The following is a 20,019-nucleotide window of genomic DNA, read 5'->3' as shown; positions in this document are numbered from 1 at the left end:
AAAGGCTAGAGTTTCATTTTTTAATTACGTTAAATTTCATAAGAGTTTGTGAATATAGCTATCACTGAAAGATCAAACTCTATGTAAATATCCATATGCGCATTCATTTGACTCTTTACTAAAAATTAAGGTACACATAGATCTCAATTACTTACAATGATTTCCCTTTATATTTTGGTACACATAAATAAGAGCTGACTGTGCAGATTTCATAGTGTTTATTCCCAGTGTCCTACACTAAGATTGGAACATAAATTAACCTCTTCTATTGACACTGTTATCAAGGATATGTCTTACTACTCATTTCGAAAGCTAAAGCTGAAGTTTTTAGATGTCCTTTTCCTGGCATTTGCCTGCTAACTCATTTATTTGTAAATGTACCAACTGTTTAGGATCATGTGAACATTATCTTCACTTTCCTGTAGAATGAACATATAAGGAAGTGCAACGAACAAGTTGCCTTATAAAATTTTGGTTGAAATTGTAATTGAATGTGTGTGGAGTGGAGTGGAAAGGGAGTTAGTATAATTCGTCTGAAGGTAGAGGAAAGTTTATATGCCTTCTCACAATCTTTCCAGACTCATGATGATATTATTGCTATTGAATGGAAAAGTCCACACTGGTTAGAGTTACTTCCTACAGCTTAAATTGTGATGCCCTCTTTAGGTTAATATATTTAAAAATATGAAAACTAGAGGTTACTCACAGATAAATATTTATAGGAAATGAAACCACAGTTTGGAAAAAAAAAAAAAAACACCACCATACATACATAAAAAACACACGAACAAAAAAAAAAATAAAAACCTTGTACATAAACTAAGTATCAACGACAAAAGGTATACATAAAATATAAATAACAACAACAACAATAACCAATTTTGGTGGGATAGTAGATTGGAGATACACTTTGAAATTTTGCTTGGCTCTGCAGTTGCCTTTAACAGAAATTTCATGTCTAGAAATATATTTAACAGTTATCCCACCTTTACAGATTTCTCACCTAAGTATGCAGCAATATTTGTACAAAGATGTACTTAGAACATTTGTAATAGCAAAATACAAAACAGTCTTCAATAGGGAACAGGTTAAATAAATTAGTTAAAAAGGAGGTATATCTACATGTATTGCTATGCAGACATGTCTAACTTAAGTAAAACATTTAAAAATTATAGTTTGTATAATTCAAAAATTATAGTATGATCTTACGTTAAACCTAGATGTATGCATGAGCATGCTTTGTATAAGTGTATTTTTGAAGGCTACCTGAGGAACTATGATAGAAGTTAAGGTTAATTTGGGGTTTGATGGGAAGGGGAACTTTTTATATTACTCTTTTGTGCTGTTAATATATTTTCAACAATACATATTGTTTTTTATAATACTTAAATATAAAATTATGTACAAAATTAAATTGACAGTAAAAAAATATCTCTATACCCCCCCCCCCAGAAGAAAACCCACCAAGCTATCATATAACAAGAAAAGTGGCATAGTGGGTTTTTGTTTTTATACTAGTTCCTTTATCTAGAAACTAATTGGAATATGTAGTTACTAGTTTCTATGAGTAAGTGGTTACAGTATTGATGCTTTCACAGGGAGAGAAATGTTATATTTATTTTTAAATGTTATATTTCAGTTGAAAATTACAATAAGTTATTTGGCATATCGGTAAATTTTGAGCTCTGGTAATCAGAGACTGCTTAGAATCTGGACCACTTCAGTGATATATCTGTAGGAATCCTTTACGTGAGTTTATTTTATAGTAAATTAGAGCCTTTGCTGAATTTATATATACATTATCAAGATTATTAGAATTTCTTTGTATGTTGCATATAAAATTTTAATTTTTAGTATATGTGTAAAGTATACATGTATTTTTACAGATATGTGTATATGTAAAATACTTGCATCTATACAAAGTGTATGTTATATATAATATGTAAAATAAAATATATGGGAATTTTATTTTATTGAACTGGCAATAACTAAATGTTAATGGAAGAAATTTTCATATCTGGCTCATCTTTAACAATATAATTTTAAAGTACAGCAGTTTTTAATAAAACTTATGCCAGTAATTAATTTTTTTTTACCAGAGCTGCTTTTTATGCTTTTAGTCTCAATGAAAACCAATGTACAGAAACAAATGTTAGAATAATTATCAGTCTTCAAAGTTAAAATTCTGTTACATATGAACTTCAAGCCAAATACTGGATTCACATTTTTACATAGAAATTTTCCTCCTAAAATACTTTGTAACTAGTGGAAAATGTAACCAGAAAGAGCAGCATGCAAGAAAGAGATGCATTAACTTGTGGAAGCAACCATGTATTAAGAAACAAACAGGAGAGATGGGTTGGGGATGGGTTAAATAGGTGATGGAGATTAAGGAGGGCACTTGTGATGAGTACTGAATGTGTTAAGTGTTGAATCACTAAATTGTACACCTGAAATGAATGTTACACTGTATGTTAACTGGTATTAATAAAAACTTAAAGAAACTATGGATCATTTTTATTTGTGGTTTTTATATAAAACTAGCCTATGGATTTTTTTCCCTGTAAGTCGTTTCCCATATAACTTTTTCTCTTGGCAAAAATAATGAATAAAATTTTAGAGACAAGCTTTTTTTTTAAGGGCACATATGACCTAACACGTGTAATAAAACCAAAAAAAAACTCATGTTCTATGTTGAAAAAATCAAATGAAAATATTTTTATTCTGAATTGCTCAATTAGCTTAGAGGCATACACTTTTAATTGCACAATTCAGTCAGTATCCCTGTGCAACTTGTTATTCTATCATTTGCACGCCTAAATATACTCTGGTCTAGAACACTGGACTGTGAAATCCTAAAAGTTACACTTACTCTATGAAAAGACTTCTTTTTAAATCTGTGTCTCTTTTCCCCAACATTTTCTTTAAAAATATACATCCTAAACATATGTACCTGAATGTGATATGGAATCCTTCAGGAAGAATTTTTATCCTTTTTCTTCTGGAGCACATAGTGAATATTTGCCTCATGAGAAAGTGAACAAGGAGAGCCCTAAGCTAATTTCCTTTCCTTTTGATTATAGCACAAATATCCCATCCATTACTATCTCCTCTCAAAATGACTCATTCTGTTCAGAAACAAAAGCAATGCTACCTGAGAACATTCTGAAATATTTTGTCCTCTTTTCATAATCCCTATTTACTAGACTCTGCCAATATTTTCTTCACCTCCTTATCAAATTTTAACTCAATAAGTGATATCTTCCTTCTTGGATGAATGGACATGGGAACTTCAGATTACAGTAGTGGAAATTTAAAAAAACAGTGCTTTTTAGTGTGAAGGAAATTCATGCAAATTTTTAATGTGTATAAGTTTTCTAAGTAACCACACATTAAGTATGAGAATGGACTTTATTATTAAGCAGGACTTAACAAAACATGATTATCATTGGAAAACTAAATTCTGCTGACTTTAGTATTGACCACTTTTCCTGGGACAGTGATTTATGTCAGTGTTAACATTAGGTAATTTGTCACTTTAATCAGAATTCATTAACAATTTACTTTTTGAGGGCTCTGTCTTTAAGGTCAATTAAATAAAAATGTTAAAGCCAGTGTAGTTAAGATTTCTGCTACCTAATAGTCACGTTATTTTATGTTCAGCCTCTTTGATTAAAAGTAATGGTCAAAGATGTTAAAGCCCTGGAAGGTGATTTTGAAGATGGAGAAGTGCTGGAGCTACCCAGGCAGCAATCAGAAACAATTAGGAAAAATGTACCAAATGCTTCATTCTTTCTCTAGGCTGCATGACAAATTACATTTAATATTTCAGGCTTGTTGCATTTTAAAATAAGGCCTCCAACACGAAGCAATTTTCAAGACAACTCCAATCAAAAGATATTGCTTAAAATTTTCCTATTGCCATAGAAATGAAAAGAGTGATTGTCTATGTTGATTAACTTGAAGATTGCTTTGGGAAGAATTTGACAGTTTTGTAACATTCCCATTATAATTTACAACCTGTGAAGAATTGAATACTACACTGAATATCAGGATACTTTGTCTTCCTTTTTATCTGATAATTTTATTCTAGTACTTTAACATGAAGAGGATGTCCTTTTAATGTGTATTTTAATGCATATATAATTTACGTTTACCATGTTCTTTAAAATCCTCAATTAGATTAAACAAAAATGTATAGCATAATATATATATTTATATACAAAAAATATTGATTCCTACTGTGCAAAATTTTATACAAAGATGGAAAGGAAACATTATTTAATGTCAAAGAACCCATGGTTTAATGGATAGAAATTCACAAGAAAAATGAACAAAGTAAGATAAAACTTAGAGTCAATTACATTTTGGTTTGGAGTTGAGGATGGCTGATACTATTTTGTTTGCTGATCCATAAATGCTAAGTAAAGGTTTAATCTACCCAATACTACAAAAGATGGCAAGTTAGGAAAGTGATCCCACAATACTATTTTATGTTTAGAATGAAAGATTATAATTGAGTGAAATTACATTACACTTGGCAATGGATAGGAACATGTTTAAATACCAAGAAAGACCTTTATGCTGGCATGATTCATTTTTTATGAACCTTCCGATTTGCAAGCCAAATTTTTCATTGCTTTAAAATAGTTTAACCCCATCTAAAATGCACTGTCTGTCATAAATTAGCAACCAAATAAGATTGGGTAATGGTGAAGATTCAGTTAAATGCCATTCTTATTTATTCATTCATGAGTTCAATTGGTAAACACATATTGTGTGTTTACTAGGTGATAGCTTGTTAGAGAATTAGAGATGCATGGAAAGATAACTACCTCCTGTCAAGGGTCATTCTGGTGAGATTGCTAGGGTAATAGAAACCGTTATGACCCCTTTGGAAATAAATGTAGTAATATTTGTCACAACTCTATAAAAACATGTAAACTTTTTAACTGATTAATACCTTCCTACAGAAAGTATTCCTCAGAAGTAAAAGGACTTATGAACATATGTTGTTTATTGCATACTTTTAATGACATAAAATTGGAAGCAACTTAAATGTTCAAATGTCTAATGATTAAGAGAAAAATAGTATTTCCCTTTGGTTGAATATAATACAGACATTAAAATGATATTTTTGGGCTTTGTAATATGGAAAATGCTCAAGATGTAGAATGCAGAAAAAATAAAAAATTGTATAAAGTATTACAGTTCTGTGAGATATACAAATGAGAAGACTTAGATTTTAGAAAATGATAGCTGTATTAGCATGGTTAGATGATCGTTTCAATGTTTTTGAAACATTTAAAAATAATAAAACATTTCAATGTATAGAAGTAGTTCTCAATTGGAACCCTTGTGCATTATTTGTAGGAATATAAAATGGTGCAGCTGTTGTGAAAAATGGTGTCGCGGTTACTCAAAAAAATTAAACATAGAATTACCATAAAATCCAGAAATTCTACTTCTGGGTATATTCCCCATGATGTGAAAGCAGGGATGGAAGAGATATTTGTACACTGATTTTCATAGCAGCATTATTTACAATAGCAGCATTATTCCACTAAAGGTGGCAGCAAACCAAGTGTCCATTGATGGATGAATGGATAAGCAAAATGTGGTATGTACATACAATGGAATATTACTCAGCCTTGGGAGGAAATTCTGATACATGCTACAACATGGGTGGACTTTGAAGACATAATGCGAAGTGAAATAAACCAGTCACAAAAAGACAAATACTGTATGGTTCTATCTATAGGAGAGTAATCAAATTCATAGAGACAGAAAGTAAAGTGGCTGTTGCCAGGCTGTTGCCTTAGAAAAGGAGGAATGGGGAAGTTATTGTTTAATGGGTACAGAGTATCAGTTTTGGAAGGTGAAAATCTGGAGATAGATAGTGGTGATAGTTACACAATACTGTGAATATTTTTAATGCCATTGATCTGTACAATTAAAAATGGTTCATATGGTAAATTTTATGTGTATTTCACAATTCAAAAAAATAAAAGATTAAGATGGTAAATTTTATGTTCTGTATATTTTATTACATAATAAAAAAATTTTAAGTGGTTGCAGCTATGGATTGATTACTAGATATACATCAAAAGTTGAAAGAAGAGTTAGTCAATAGATTTAAAAGTACACTACAGTGAAAAAATGAAATACATAAGGCAATTGGAAAAAGAATTTTAAGATGGGTATCCTCAAATTATATGGCATTATGCTCGAATGTATGATTTGAAATTTATTCTACTTTTCGTGCTTTTCTAAGCTCATGTATGTTGGCAATAGCAAAAAAATGTAACTGTCAGACTGAAATGAACTCTTAATGTTCAATCACAGTTTTAGAGATGCTGTGTTAGAGGTGAGAAACCAGAGTTTCCAGAGAAGTTAGGATTTTATAGATATATAATGATAAATCTGACAATGGATCCTTTGACTTTTATTATGACATTATTTAAGCTTTATACCACCTGATGCAGGCCAGATTCTAATTTTTAAAGTAATTAACCTTATTAAAAGAATTAACCTTATGAAACATTTATTTCCTATTTTTTAAAATTATTAAAAAATGTTTATTCAGTTTTGAGAGACAGAGACAGAGCACAAGTGAGGGTGGTGCAGAGAGAGAGGGAAACACAGAATCCGAAGCAGGCTCCAGGCTCTGAGCTGTCAGCACAGAGCCTGACATGGGGCTCAAACTCACGAACCGTGAGATCATGACCTGAGCCGAAGTCAGACACTTAACCAACTGAGCCACCCAGGCACCCCTCTTACTTCTTTCCTATTAAGAAATTCTCGTATCAAACATGGATTTGATGGTATGACTTTAATCTAGGATTTTTACTCCTGCTTTTGACTTTCTCAAGTAATTAACAGCTTTTCTTTCCCCAGGCCATAGTTCCTTTGATTCTAAGAGGAGTTGCATTTTCTTTACTTTTAAAACTAATCTGTTTTATGAATTGATGACCCAATATCCTTCCTACTCCTGCTGTGGGAAGTGGGGATACTGTATTTCTTCATTACTCTTTGTTAGAACTCAAAACAGAAAGTATATTTCTTCTAGATCTTATGCATTACACTATGTCAGAATACTTTGGGTTGCAAATGACAGAACTTGAACTCCCCAAAAGATGTATTAGCTCACATAACTGAGAAGTTCAAGAGTAGATCTTAAGACTGCATTAAAAAAAAAAAAAACACCCAGAGGCTCAAAGACCACTATTAGGACTTTCTCCACTCTTGGTTTGCATTGCTTTATTCTTCAAAGAGAGTCTTTCCTAGGGGCAGAAGGCAAATGCTTTCAGAGGCTTCATACTCACACATCCTTCCAGTTAAGAAGAACAAACTGAGGGTTTATGGGGGGTGGGAGGGAGGGGTGGGTGGGTGATGGGTATTGAGGGCACCTGTTGGGATGAGCACTGGGTGCTGTATGGAAACTAATTTGACAATAAATTTCATAAAAAAAAAAAAAAAAAGAATTGCAGTTGAAGAAGAAATCACTCTGCCAATGTCCATGTCTCAACTTCAGGTCCTGTGTGCCTACCCCTGTCATTGGCAACCCCCACACTAACATAGAGTTGAGGAAGAGTTTCCCAAAGGAATCTGAAGAAAGAAGGTAGGAAATTACCTACCTTACAAAATAACAAACTCCCATAGTTTACCCACCTTCTAGTGAAGCCACTTTTTAAAAACTTCTAGATAAACATCAATATTTCTGTTCAACTCCATTAAAATAGTTTAGGGGTGCCTGGGTGGCTTGGGTTAAGCATCTGGCTCTTGATTGTGGCTCAAGTCATGATCTCATGGTTGTGAGATCACTGCTTTGGGCTCCCAGCTGAGTGTGGAGCCTGCTTGGGATTCTCTCTCCCTCCCTCTCTCTCTGCCCCTCTCCTACTCATGCTGTCTCTTCCTCAAAATAAATAAAATACAATACAAAAACATAAAATAGTTTAAATCATTTCATGTACTGCATATTTGTCATCTTTCAGCTGCCCACTCTGTTTTATTTTTGAGAAAGCGAGAGTGAGAGTGGAGGAGGGGCAAAGGGAAAGAGAGAGAGAGAAAAAAAGAGAGTGAGAGAGAAAGAATCTTAAACAGTCTCCATAGCCAGCCAAAGCCTAAACACAGGGCTCAGTCTCACGACCAAGTGCCAGAAGCTTAACCAACTGAGCTGCCCAACATTCGAATCCTTTTCTTTTGTTTGCCACTGTGGAAGCATCAGTGGGCAGGCCACAACTCTCACGGAAAGGTGAAAAATACCAATGCTTATTTTAAACTCTCCTAATTAAGGTTTTGGCAGGCAGTGTACGTTTGGCCATCTTCTTGGGGCTTTCAATGTAATCATGGGCAGTGAAGCAGTAGGAAGAGTTAGAATCCATTCTAATGGCAGCAGGAACATCCAAGGCCCAGTAACACTGAGGTAGCAGCAGGGCATTGGTACCCTAATTTATTCCAATGTCATGACAACACCTGTGATTTTAACCACTCAGCTCTCCATGGAGCTCATTCTGTGAGCCTGGATTTCTAGCCTTCCTGTTGATTGTGTGAGCTGTTCACATTGGTGATTACTGTTAACTAATCTACAGACGTTATCAGATTTCACTAGTTTTCCCACTCATGTACTTTTCCTGGTCCAAGATCCAATTCAGAATCCCCATATTACACTTAGTTGTCATGTCTCCTTAGTTTTCTCCAATCTACGGCAATTTCTCAGTTTTCATTATTCAATGCCCTTGACCTTTTTATTTGTATTTTTTTTTAAGTTTATTTATTTTGAGAGAGACAGAGAGCATGAGAAGGGGAGGGGGAGAGAGAGAGGGAGAGAGAGAATTCCAGGCAGGTTCTGCATTGTCAGCTTGGAGCCAGAAGTGGGGCTTGAACCCATGAACCGTGAGATCATGACCTGAGCTGAAATTGAGAATTGGATGCTTAACCCACTAAGCCACCCAGGTGCCCCTCAATGCCCTGACCTTTTTAAAAAGTCATTGGCCTGTTACATGTAGAATGTCCCTTAGTTTCAGTTTTTCTGGTATTTTTTCATGATCAGATTATGTATTTTTGGTGAGATTATCACAGAACTGATGTGCTCTTATCAGTGCATTACATCAGGGTATTGATATATTTTATTGGTGACATTAAATTTGATCACTTAAAGTGGTGTTTACCAGGTTTTTCTACTGCAAAGTTACAATTGTTCTATTTGTGGTTAAAAAGTATCTTGTGGGGCAATTCTTAGAGGCCATTCTAATATGCTGCTTATACACTGCTTATACTGACATCTGTTAGTTTTATCTAGAGATGATTTATCTAGTATTCTTTACATGTTCCAGTGTGTTTTTTCCACACCCCCAAGCAATTCTCCCAATTCTCAGTCAACCAACTAGGTGTTTCACAAATTTAACTCAGTTTTGACACTGTCTTTCTGGAGATAGCTTCAGATCCCACAGGTTGAGAGCTCAATCTCACAAGACTGGCCCTATTTCAGACACCAGCCTTAAGTTCAGGTTGGTACCTGTGCTTTTGACTCTTTGGCTATAAATTGGAGGTTCCCACAACCCACTCCTCAGATTTGACTAATTTGCTCAGGTAGCTCACAGAACTCAGAGAAACATTTACTTGCGTTTACCAGCTTCTTATAAAAGATATTATGAAGATAGAGACGAAGAAGAGGTACACAGAGCAAGGTCCAAAAGTGTCCCTAGTATAGGATCTTCTGTCCCTGTGGAACTGGGTGTGCCAACCATCCTGCCATGTGGGTTTAACAACCTCAAAGCTCATCAAGCCCTCACTGAAGAGTTGTTCTAGATCTCTACTCTCCAGCTTTCACCCTGCTTCCCCTTCCCAGAGGTTGTAAGTGGGGTTGAAAGTCCCAACCCTCTAATCACTTGGTCTTTCTGATGATCAGTTCCATCCAGATGCTTTCTAGGAGCCCCACCCTGGGTCACCTCATTAGCATAAACTCGGATGTGCTCTAAAGGGGTTCCTTACGAATGACAAAAGATACTCATATCACTCAGGAAATTCCAAGAGTTTTTGGAGTGTTGTGTCAGAAACCAGGGAGAAAGATCGAATCTATTTCTTCTTATACCACAGTTTATTGAGTGCAGGAGACAATTATGTACTCTGAGTAGAAACAAAGATTTTGTGAAGGTGAACCTGATTAGAAATTCTTTTCATCAGTAAGTTAAAGATATGGCTGAGATGTTTGCAAAAGTCACAGGAAAAATTGTGTGCAAATGTTAAATTATTTGTGGCATTTTCTACTGCTGCTGAGAAGAGCATAGATGTACAATCCAGTTATCTCTATTTGTGGGGTCAGTATGATTCTTGATGGGAGCAAGGAACTTCTGTGTTGACTCTTACTTCTAATCCCACTTTTCTCTTTGTGCAGAGTAAACCTGGGCCCACAGCAAAGGATGGGGAAAGCTATGTAAACAAGGAGCTACAATTCCTTCAATCCCCAGCCATCTTACACTTGACAGGAAGATAATAAGCAACTACATTTTCTCCATGCAAAAACCCTTCCAGGTTGTGAGTGCCATAAATATAACGGGTAAGTTAGTATGGATACATAGCACTTAATTACCTTAACTGATTAAAAAGAGTACAAACCACTCTCAAACAACATCCCTAGACGTCTTCCCAAGGTAGAGCTAGCCAGACCGTGAGTTACTTTGCCTGTGATTGTCATGCACTTCATGTGCATGAGTTTGGTGTTTTGTTTTTGTTTTCATTATAATACCACTTTCATTGGTGAGGTTCCCATTGCCAGGACAACTAAGAGTAGTCATGAGGTTAATCTTTACCAAAACCATAGTCCTTGGCAGGTAGTATCCTTAATTTTCTTACTCCTTGGATTGAAAAAATGCAAAACACTCTTTACTTCTCTTGGATCTCCTATTTTGTCTAACTTTCCTCAAAAGTTTCTATGTATATACTTCTTGAATTTACTAATCAAACTCATTTTATTGCTACTAGCTTTGATAAAAAACAATCTTTAATACACTACGTTCCCTTTAGATTAATAGAACTTTACTCAGTGTTTTGGACAGTAAAGTAGCACATAAATTATTTTTGTGTTTGGGAAAGACATGAAAATCTTCAGGTAGGAACTTCTAGATTAAGATAGGCAAATGAATCACTGTCCCCCAATTTCTAACATAATAATCAACAACTACAACAACAGGAATAATAAAAAAAATCACCATCAGCAACTACAGAGAAGGGCCATTAGCTTCAAACACTGGCCGCCAATAAAAGAAAGAGAAAAATTCTGAGCATAGCAAGAGCAATAGTTAGTAAGATTTAATAATAAAGAAAAATAATTCTTTAGGCTTTCAGCCCCAAATAGAAAATTACCTACAATCGAGGGGGAAACTCTATAGTACAGGTGGGGGTGGAATAGAACTGAGAACTTAATGAACCAGATCCACAATACCATAGGTTGTTGTGCTGCACAATATGTTTGGTGCTTAGTCAACCACAGTTTTGTAGAGAGTTTTTTCAACCAGGAAAATTGATTTGTGCAAATCATCCACAAAATTCTTGGCTCAGATCACTAGTGAAGATTGCTTTAAGGACAGCCTTTTGGGCCGATACTACATCTAAATGCTCTGAAAATTTCTCTGGAAAAACATTCCCTAGTAGTTACTCAGACATATTGTTTACTTTACTCAATCCTAGAGAAATTTTATCTTTGCAAGTTTGATAAGAAGTAATCTAACCCCCTTACTTAGGCTAAAATTTATTTCCAGAAAAGCAAGTGGTGGCCAGCATGACACTTCTAACAATGGGGAGTTAAAGACTAGATTGCAATGTTTACATGATTTCAAACTTTATGAACATGAAATAATTGTGCAGTTAGTTTTCCCAATTTTGATAATGAGAATGAATTGTTATAAATGGAATTTAGTGAATTGAAAAGTAAAGTTTCATTGAAATACCAGAATTTTATAGACATTGCAGGAGTAGTATGTAAAAACTGCAAAGATTTTATCCATAATTAGTTCCTATGTTTGTGAACACATTTTTTTTTTTTTTTTGGCCACAATACTAATTAAAAAATGTAGTTCCTAGAATTCAAGTCTATATTTCATGCTGCACATCACAACTCCAGCCTTACATTAACATCTTGCTGTAGGGGCGCCTGGGTGATTCAGTCGGTTGAGCATCCGACTCTTGATTTTGGCTCAGGATCATGTTCCCAGAGTCATGGGATCAAGCCCTGCATTGGGCTCTGTGCTGAGTGTGCTGAATCCCCTCCTTGGGATTCTCTCTCTCTCTCTCTCTCTCTCTCTCTCTCTCTCCCTCCCCCTCTCTCCCTGGCTCATACACATGCAATCTCTCTCTCTAAAATAAAAAACAACAACAAAAAACACATCTTTCTGTGGAAGAAAAAGGTGTCAGGTGTCAGTTTCAAACCAGATGAGTAATCATAAAAGACCAGCATTGGTGATACATTACGAATCTGCAACAGCCTCAGGCCTGAAGTGTAAGAGGTGGGAGTTTGTGAGAATCCAGAAAGTTTTAGGAGAGCGCAAGAGGAGCTGGGGCCCTTGTAAAGGAATACAGTTACTACTAAAGCCTAAATTTTATTCATTCTTACTCTCTTTGATATACTGCAGTGTCTTCCATTGGCTAACCCAACTGCCAGATAGAACAAGAACCCTGGTTGATGTTGTCCATGAGTCATTCTCTAGAGTCACAAATCAGGAAAAAGGTGCAAAGTAGATATGGGAGGGCAAACAGAAACTAGCACATTTTATTTCAGTGAAAGTGCAGTTGATTATATTTCTGGCTGTGAATTTTTCTTATATCTGGTCTCCTTCATATTTGGCAGGTCCCTGAAGTCTTCTAAGTTTGTAATTCCTAGAGGAAATAATTTCATAGATCTTGGGATTGGTTCTGATATTGCTTTCTTTGTTATACTGATATGTTCAATTGAAGATTTTATAACTGTCTATAATTGAGGTTTTGGCCTCCCAGATGGTGAGGTATACATCTTTTATAAGTGCAAAAGAACAATAAGGGTATAATGTCATGAAATAGAAGTGATCTATTATGTGGGAGGACAGCTCTTTGATTTATATTACTCTTTTTGTTACTTGTGTATCCTCTATTCTTTGCTATAACATTATTCATGTGTTTACCTCTTTAATATATAGGTCATTTAGCTGTGGTAAGCTTGATCACACATGCAAATGAATAAGTGATAAATATCAAAGGAATAGTATCAGTGTTTAAAAACTTGAAACAGTTCCATGATACTGGGAACTCTTCATTGTTGAAGTCTGTTGTAGCTACCCTTTAAATCTTTGATAATGTCAGTATTGGTCAGTTAATGCTTAAGTCTAAAGAGAATAAATAAGTATTTAAAGTATGTAGTAACAAAAAAGGATGATGATTTTATAACTTAACATTCTCATAATTATTCTTTTTGAGAGTTAATAGTCCAACCTGCTCATGTTTGGACTTTAGTCTTACTTAGTTTCTATTTATAGATGTTTTAGATCTGTTTCCACAGATGTACTCCTACCTTCATTAAACATAATAATAATATAACATCAGACCTTGGCTATAAGCAACTTTCAAGGTGATATCCTCTGTACAAGATACATGCCACACACTTCCTTCAGCTACGTTTTTCTGAAATTGTAAATCATGCACAACCGTCGCCCAGTCAGCATAAATCATTGAAGATAAAATTTCATTTATTCTAATTACTAAATCAGGAAAGTATATCAACATATTCAGTAAAAGTTTTCCAAAAATGTAAAAATAAAACCTCTTCTGATTGACTGCTAGCTAATAAAAAATAATGTAGCCATTCAATCATTTCACAGCATTCTTGTCTATGAGTTACATGTGTTATTCTAGATTAGTTTTCTTTTTCAAGTTTTTGTACTTGCACACTTGCATCTTTGTTACTAAGTTAGTCTTTTTTGTTCTTGGAGAATGGGAAGTTTGACATACTTAGTGTGCTGTGGGCTGTAAACTATAGTATTAAATTGTTACAATTATGTGAGATCTATATGTTGTATTTTTACTTTCATGTATATGTGTATGAATATGTGGTATGTCCATGTGAAATTTATAGATGTACACTGTGTTGCTTAAAAACTCCAAAGGTGGCAATTTAAAGACTATTTCATTGCAAATAATGGCTTAATGCCTAAAACTGAACAGAGTCCTTCGCAAGGTAAATTAACCAGGGAAATATGCCAATTTTGACTTCATTTCCATCCTATTGAATGACTGCATTCATTCTCTTTAGATTTAAAGCTCTTCAATCTACTGTTCCTCAACACTCTTTATAGAATTCCAGCTTGCTTTTCACCTTTTAACAGTTTAACATAGATGGCTGGATCAAGTCCATTGTTCCAATTGTATGTAGCTTAAAAAGCTCTGCAGTATTTTACTCTTTCCATTGTATCTGGCTTCCCTGAGTGCTCTGCTCACTGCATTTTACTCCTACTCTCCCTGTTTTCTAAACCCATTTATGCCTATTCTTTCTCAAGACACTTGTTCGTCTGGGAGCTCAAATTGACTTCTCCGCATTCTATTTCCTTAACTAAAAATGCACCATTAAGGTTGATTGAACTCTTTTAAAGCACTTCATAAAAAAAAAAATAAAAAAAAAAGAAAGACCATAAGAAAGTAGGCTACCAGTGTTTGTAAATACCTGTTCTCAGCCAAATTGATGGGAAGAAATAAGAAATAATTGGAAACTTAAAAATGTTATTGATATATTTTTTTATAGATTAGTCTCTTTTGGTTGTTCTTTGAGAAACATACCGGCAGAACATTTTGAGGAAAGAGGGGGCATCATGTTATAATTAAAGATGGATCAAATAGTACAGCCAAACTGTTAAAGTTATCTAAAACATTTTCTAGAAAAAATGTTTTAAAATAAGCAAGTTGTAAAACATGCAGATCCCTGATTAAAATCTACAGTTTTTAAACCATATGATCTTATTTTTTTTCTATTTAAAATATAGATACTGTTACTTAAAAATAGATGTAACCATAAATGGTTTACAAAAATAGGAAGATCATCACTAACCTTTTTTTCTCTTTGTAATGTTTAAAAATGTAACTCTGCTGGTATTAAATATATTTAAACATTTGTAAGTTAATTAACAGAATTTTATTCAGAGCCTATGGGAACACTCTTATTTTAAATGATACAATATAAGGAAATATCTATTCTAATTTTAAACTTAGCATTTCAGAATCACATGTATTTTATATGGAAAATGATGATATTGATGAGTTGGCCTTTGATTTACTTAAGAGACCATATAGTTAAGGTATGGTCTAATACATAAAACATAAGTGATAAATAATGTGGTTTCAGATAATTACCACTTTCAAAGCTACGTCTGAGTTCCTTAGAATATACTATTCTATTTTGAGGTTACAGCATTTCATGTTTTGGCTATAAAATCATTCATTTTATCTTAATTATAAGGAAAAATCATCACCAAAACAAAATTTAAAGGTAAAAAATGCACAGATTTGGTCTGAGAAATGTCTTTTCAGTAGTTTACAAAGTATTTTTATTCACAAATTAAAGACAAAGAATAATAAAGAATATTATAATTCATATTCTTATAAGATAAAAACTTCCAGAAATAAAATATTACTAATAAAATAACTGTGTGCTTCTTGCTGACCTAGTTCTAATAAAAGGCAGCTGTGAGCTAAAATTGCAATTTTTATACTTTTTTCTTTAAAAATATTTCAACTGAGGTGCCTGGCTGGATCAGTGGGTAGAGTATGTGACTCTTGATCTAGGGGTTGTAAGTTAGAGCCCCACATTGGGTGTAGAGATTACTTTAAAAAAGTCTTTAAAAATATTTTATTTGTGAAGGTAAATGCAGAGAGATGAATAAGAAGAGTAGTTAAGCACTTGGAGGTCATCCAGAAGCTCTAAGTATTATAGTAAGAGAAATAAAAAAAAACCCAGCCAGTTTCTTTCTCATAAAAAGAACTGATTTGATCAGATTCATTGAATAACCAACAGAACTTGGCCGTAAGTGCTTGCTTCTACTCTTATAGAACTGTAAATAATTTACTTCTTTTTATGTAGGTAACATTTAATTGAAGCTAAGAGCCCATAGCATGACTAACAAACAGTAAGATCTAATGTTTAAAAACATTAAACAGTTTTTATAATGTATGAAATATTATGAATAAAGAGTGAAATGGCATGTTACTTAAATGCAAGAATTATTTTAAAACTGGTCATGAGTGCCTGCAAACATACACACAGTGCATACTAAATATTCTAGGCAAAAATATGTGCATGACCATAGTTAATTTTGTGTCAACAATCAGAGAAGTCTAGAACAATACAAAAAGAAGTAAATAATAAAGTTCTTATTGGATAATTACTTTATTATGGTCAATCTTCATATACAGAAATCAGAAGATCACTTTGACATCATCTATATTCAGTTCAGCGTTACAGGCTCCTAACCTATAAAGTGCCCTAACTTTAGTTTTCAAGGTTGTTTGTGGAAATGTTTTTTAATTTAAAACAAGTCTATATTCATGCATATGACTGCATGCAAAATAAATCTGTCAGGACATTTGCTGGGGGCAAAGAACTAATTTTACTGTGGAAATTATGCATTTTCCTTAAGCTAAATATACTGGAAGAGGATGAATAGTTTATAGCTTTTACATACATTAGGGCTCTACTACTGCTGATTACATATTAGTAATAATTAAATGTCAGTTCACTTGTAGTAATTGAAAAAGTAATGAATTTGGAGTGGAAAAAAACCCTAGGATTTGGTATGATATCTACTCTTTTCCTTGAGCCAGTTTCTTTATAAATGGAGACAATAAATGTCTTATCTACTTCATAGAGTGGTATTAGGATAAACTATGTAAAATATGGGCTAGTAGTTTGTAAATTTAAAGCACTATTTGCCTGTTTTGTTGTAATGAGTTGTGAGGTATGTTACAAATAATTTGTAACTATAACTTAAAATTGCTCAGTTTGTGAATTACTTACTTAAATAATTTAGGGCAGATTTAAAGTCACTCCTAGGAGTGCCTGGGTGGTTCAATCAGTTGGGCATCATCTCAGCTCAGGTCATGATCTTGTGGTCCGTGGGTTCAAGCCCCGCATCAGGCTCTGTGCTGGCAGCTCAGAACCTGGAGCCTGTATCTGATTCTTTGTCTCCCTCTCTCTCTCTGCCCTTCTCCCACTCCCGCTCTGTCTCTCTCAAAAATAAATAATAAAAAAAAAATTAAAAAACATTAAAAAAATAAAGTCATTCCTACAAAAACATCTCTCATGTTCAATTACATTTTTTTGTTTTGTTGAACAGGAAAGGGATGCAGTTATAGCTATTATTTTATGAACTGCACATAACCAACAGTTTAACCTATCTAGGCATTTTCAGGGGATTATGTTGTATATCATGTCAGTGTCATCTGCCATCATGGCAGAAAAAAATTCAGAACTGTGCAAATTACCTTAGTAATGATCTTCCTCATTGCTTTTATATGAAATAATTTATCACATTTTCCCATTTTTAAAATGTTTTTATTTATTGAGAGAGAGAGAGAGAGTGCGCGCGCGTGAGTGGGGGGAGGGAGAGGGAGACAGAGAGAGGGAGACACAGAATCTGAAGCAGGCCCCAGGCTCTGAGCTGTCAGCACAGAGCCCAACATGGGGTTAAACCTATGAACTGTGAGATCATGACCTGAGCTGAAGATGGACACTTAACCGACTGAGCCACCCAGGCGCCCCTATCACGTTTTATGTTAAAATGTTCTAAAGGTTGGATCTGTGTCTATTTTCTGTATGTCGCCTAATAATGCCTAAATACATGTTAATATTTTTTAATGTTATATCAAATTATGTATTATAAATTCATTTACTTCTTTTAGGAAATTCAGATGTAATTAAAAATTTATAATAGAAATGATATCTCAAGATTTAACAATGTGTAGTACATAAAAATCAAATGATCATCTCAAGTATATTCCAAATGGATAGGAAAAATCGTTGGAGAAAATATGCTAAATGTTAAGTGGATGCTGAATAATGAGTTATGTTTTCCTGCTTTATACTTTTCTAATTCTTGTAAATTCTTTTTGTCTAATGAAAGCCAGTTGCACTTATTTTTCCCACCAGATTTATTATTTGAAAAGGCAATTTTCATTATAAAAGTAACACATATTCAGTATTTCATTTATACATTATCATCAAAGAAAAAAAGCTGGCGATGCCAAGTTAGTAACAAAGAATGAAGAGCAGACACTCATCCAAACACTGTAAGGGAAGCAGTTGTTAAAACTAAAGGGCAAGAAAGACATCTTCTGGACATCATAAGAACTGCAGAGTTGTTTTTTAAACAAAGGATCTTATTTTCAGCTAAGAGTAACAGTTGTTTAAAAACCACACATTAAAAAGTATAAAATCAATCTGTATTGGGTTTGAAATTTTAAGCATTACATGATTAAATCATAAGCATATATAGCATTTGAAGAAGAAAAGATACAATATTGTTGCAAACACATTGGAATTAGTTTCCAAAATATCTTTAAGCCTATTTCCAGGTAGATTAAAAAATACAAATATTTTAGTAAAAATTTATTTTCATGTAAGGAACATCTAAAATAGTATGAAAACTACATGCAGTGTTGAACCAATACTTGGAAAATTTTAGTAGAATAATTCATGAATTGTAGAGCCCATTTATATCAAAATATGATTGGCAATTTAGTCATTAATTTAAAGAGCTGTATCTAATAAAACAATCAAATTCAAAACCATATTTGATTTATTTGTGATGTGCCCTAGTACTATGCAGTGTAAAATTTTAGATAAATTATTTCCAGTGAAATAAATTATTAAGGATCTCAAATTTAAAAGTGTCCACTCAGTTTGAACATATGTTCTTTTTAGCCTCAAACTGCTAGTACACTATGGGTACAATTAACACATTTTGTATTTGAAATAGTTCTTTTTTATTCTTAGAGCATGAATGCCTGGTTGCACCTGCAATTAGCCACCTTCAGGAAGTACTACTGATGCCCATAATTTGCATGTCTAAACAATTCTTAGGACAGATCTGGCTTAAGTGTACTTTTCCCCAATTTTAGTTCTAAAAAACTAGTTTGTAATTCAATGAGCAAAGCTCAACTTGCTTTAGTAATAGCTGTGTTTGGTAAGAAATGTATACTTTAGTTTTTGTTAACTTCAAACGAACAGATATTCAGCAAATAAAATATGCATATTTACTAGAATTACCTTTTCTTAGTATCTTCATATGACAGACCACAATAAGAGTTTGTAACTAAATGCTTCCAATATCAGCACTAAATATTTGATTCTCTGGACTTTGTTTTACGCTACTTCTATCTTTTCAAATTGTAGGATATAATGGTTCATGATTTTTTTAATATAGAAATTCAAATGAAAAATTAAGATAATCATAAAGTTTAAGAGAGGTGATATTAAAGTAAAATTCAACCAGGGTGACAGAAATTATCATCATATGGAACTGAAGTGCTTCAGTAAAATAAGTAACATGATTATCTTATATATTATATTTCCACCAACACTGTCTGCTAATTTTGGTACAACTACTAAACAGAAATAGGTTTCTTGGTGTATATTCATTTCTCTTTAGGCAGTTACATTCGATTTGATCTTGGAAAGTGGCTGCCAGGAATTCTGTCAGAAATAAGATATTTATAAGTCAAATAATATGACTTATTTTCCTAATGGATCAGCTACTTTAAGGTCATTCTGCACTAAATAATTTCTGTAATTTATATGTGTTCAATTCCAAAAAGACAGTGCAGTAGAGAAAATGATCCTATTTTTGGACATTTAAAAATCAGGTTATCCTGAGGACTGATAATAGGAAGGAAGTCAGTACATCAAGAGCCAGGCCTACACTAGATCTGCTGTTGAGTAGGTCACTAATAGATGAATTGGAGCTTGGCTCCAAAGAAGCTGGGGGACAGGTAATAACTGGAACTCTA

At 33.6% G+C, this 20,019-nt stretch overlaps 2 protein-coding genes across 2 annotated transcripts in view; both read right to left on the bottom strand.

Annotated features, from left to right (window-relative positions):
• Positions 1–20,019, bottom strand: part of PCNX4 (pecanex 4) — a 64,080-nt gene that overhangs the window by 43,471 nt on the left and 590 nt on the right. The gene's annotated exons all lie outside the window — the stretch shown is intronic.
• The window catches only part of LRRC9 (leucine rich repeat containing 9), a 112,460-nt gene continuing 111,099 nt past the window's right edge, over positions 18,659–20,019 (bottom strand). The window contains exon 33 of the mRNA XM_042943393.1: positions 18,659–19,705. Within this exon, the coding sequence (XP_042799327.1) occupies positions 19,666–19,705 (40 nt within the window). The 3' untranslated portion in view covers positions 18,659–19,665. The remainder of the gene's footprint in view (positions 19,706–20,019) is intronic.

The sequence above is a fragment of the Panthera leo genome, chromosome B3 (assembly GCF_018350215.1).
Source record: "Panthera leo isolate Ple1 chromosome B3, P.leo_Ple1_pat1.1, whole genome shotgun sequence".
Lineage (NCBI taxonomy): Eukaryota > Metazoa > Chordata > Mammalia > Carnivora > Felidae > Panthera > Panthera leo.
Note: the sequence above shows the minus strand (reverse complement) of the source record. Positions and strands in the feature narration are given on the sequence as shown.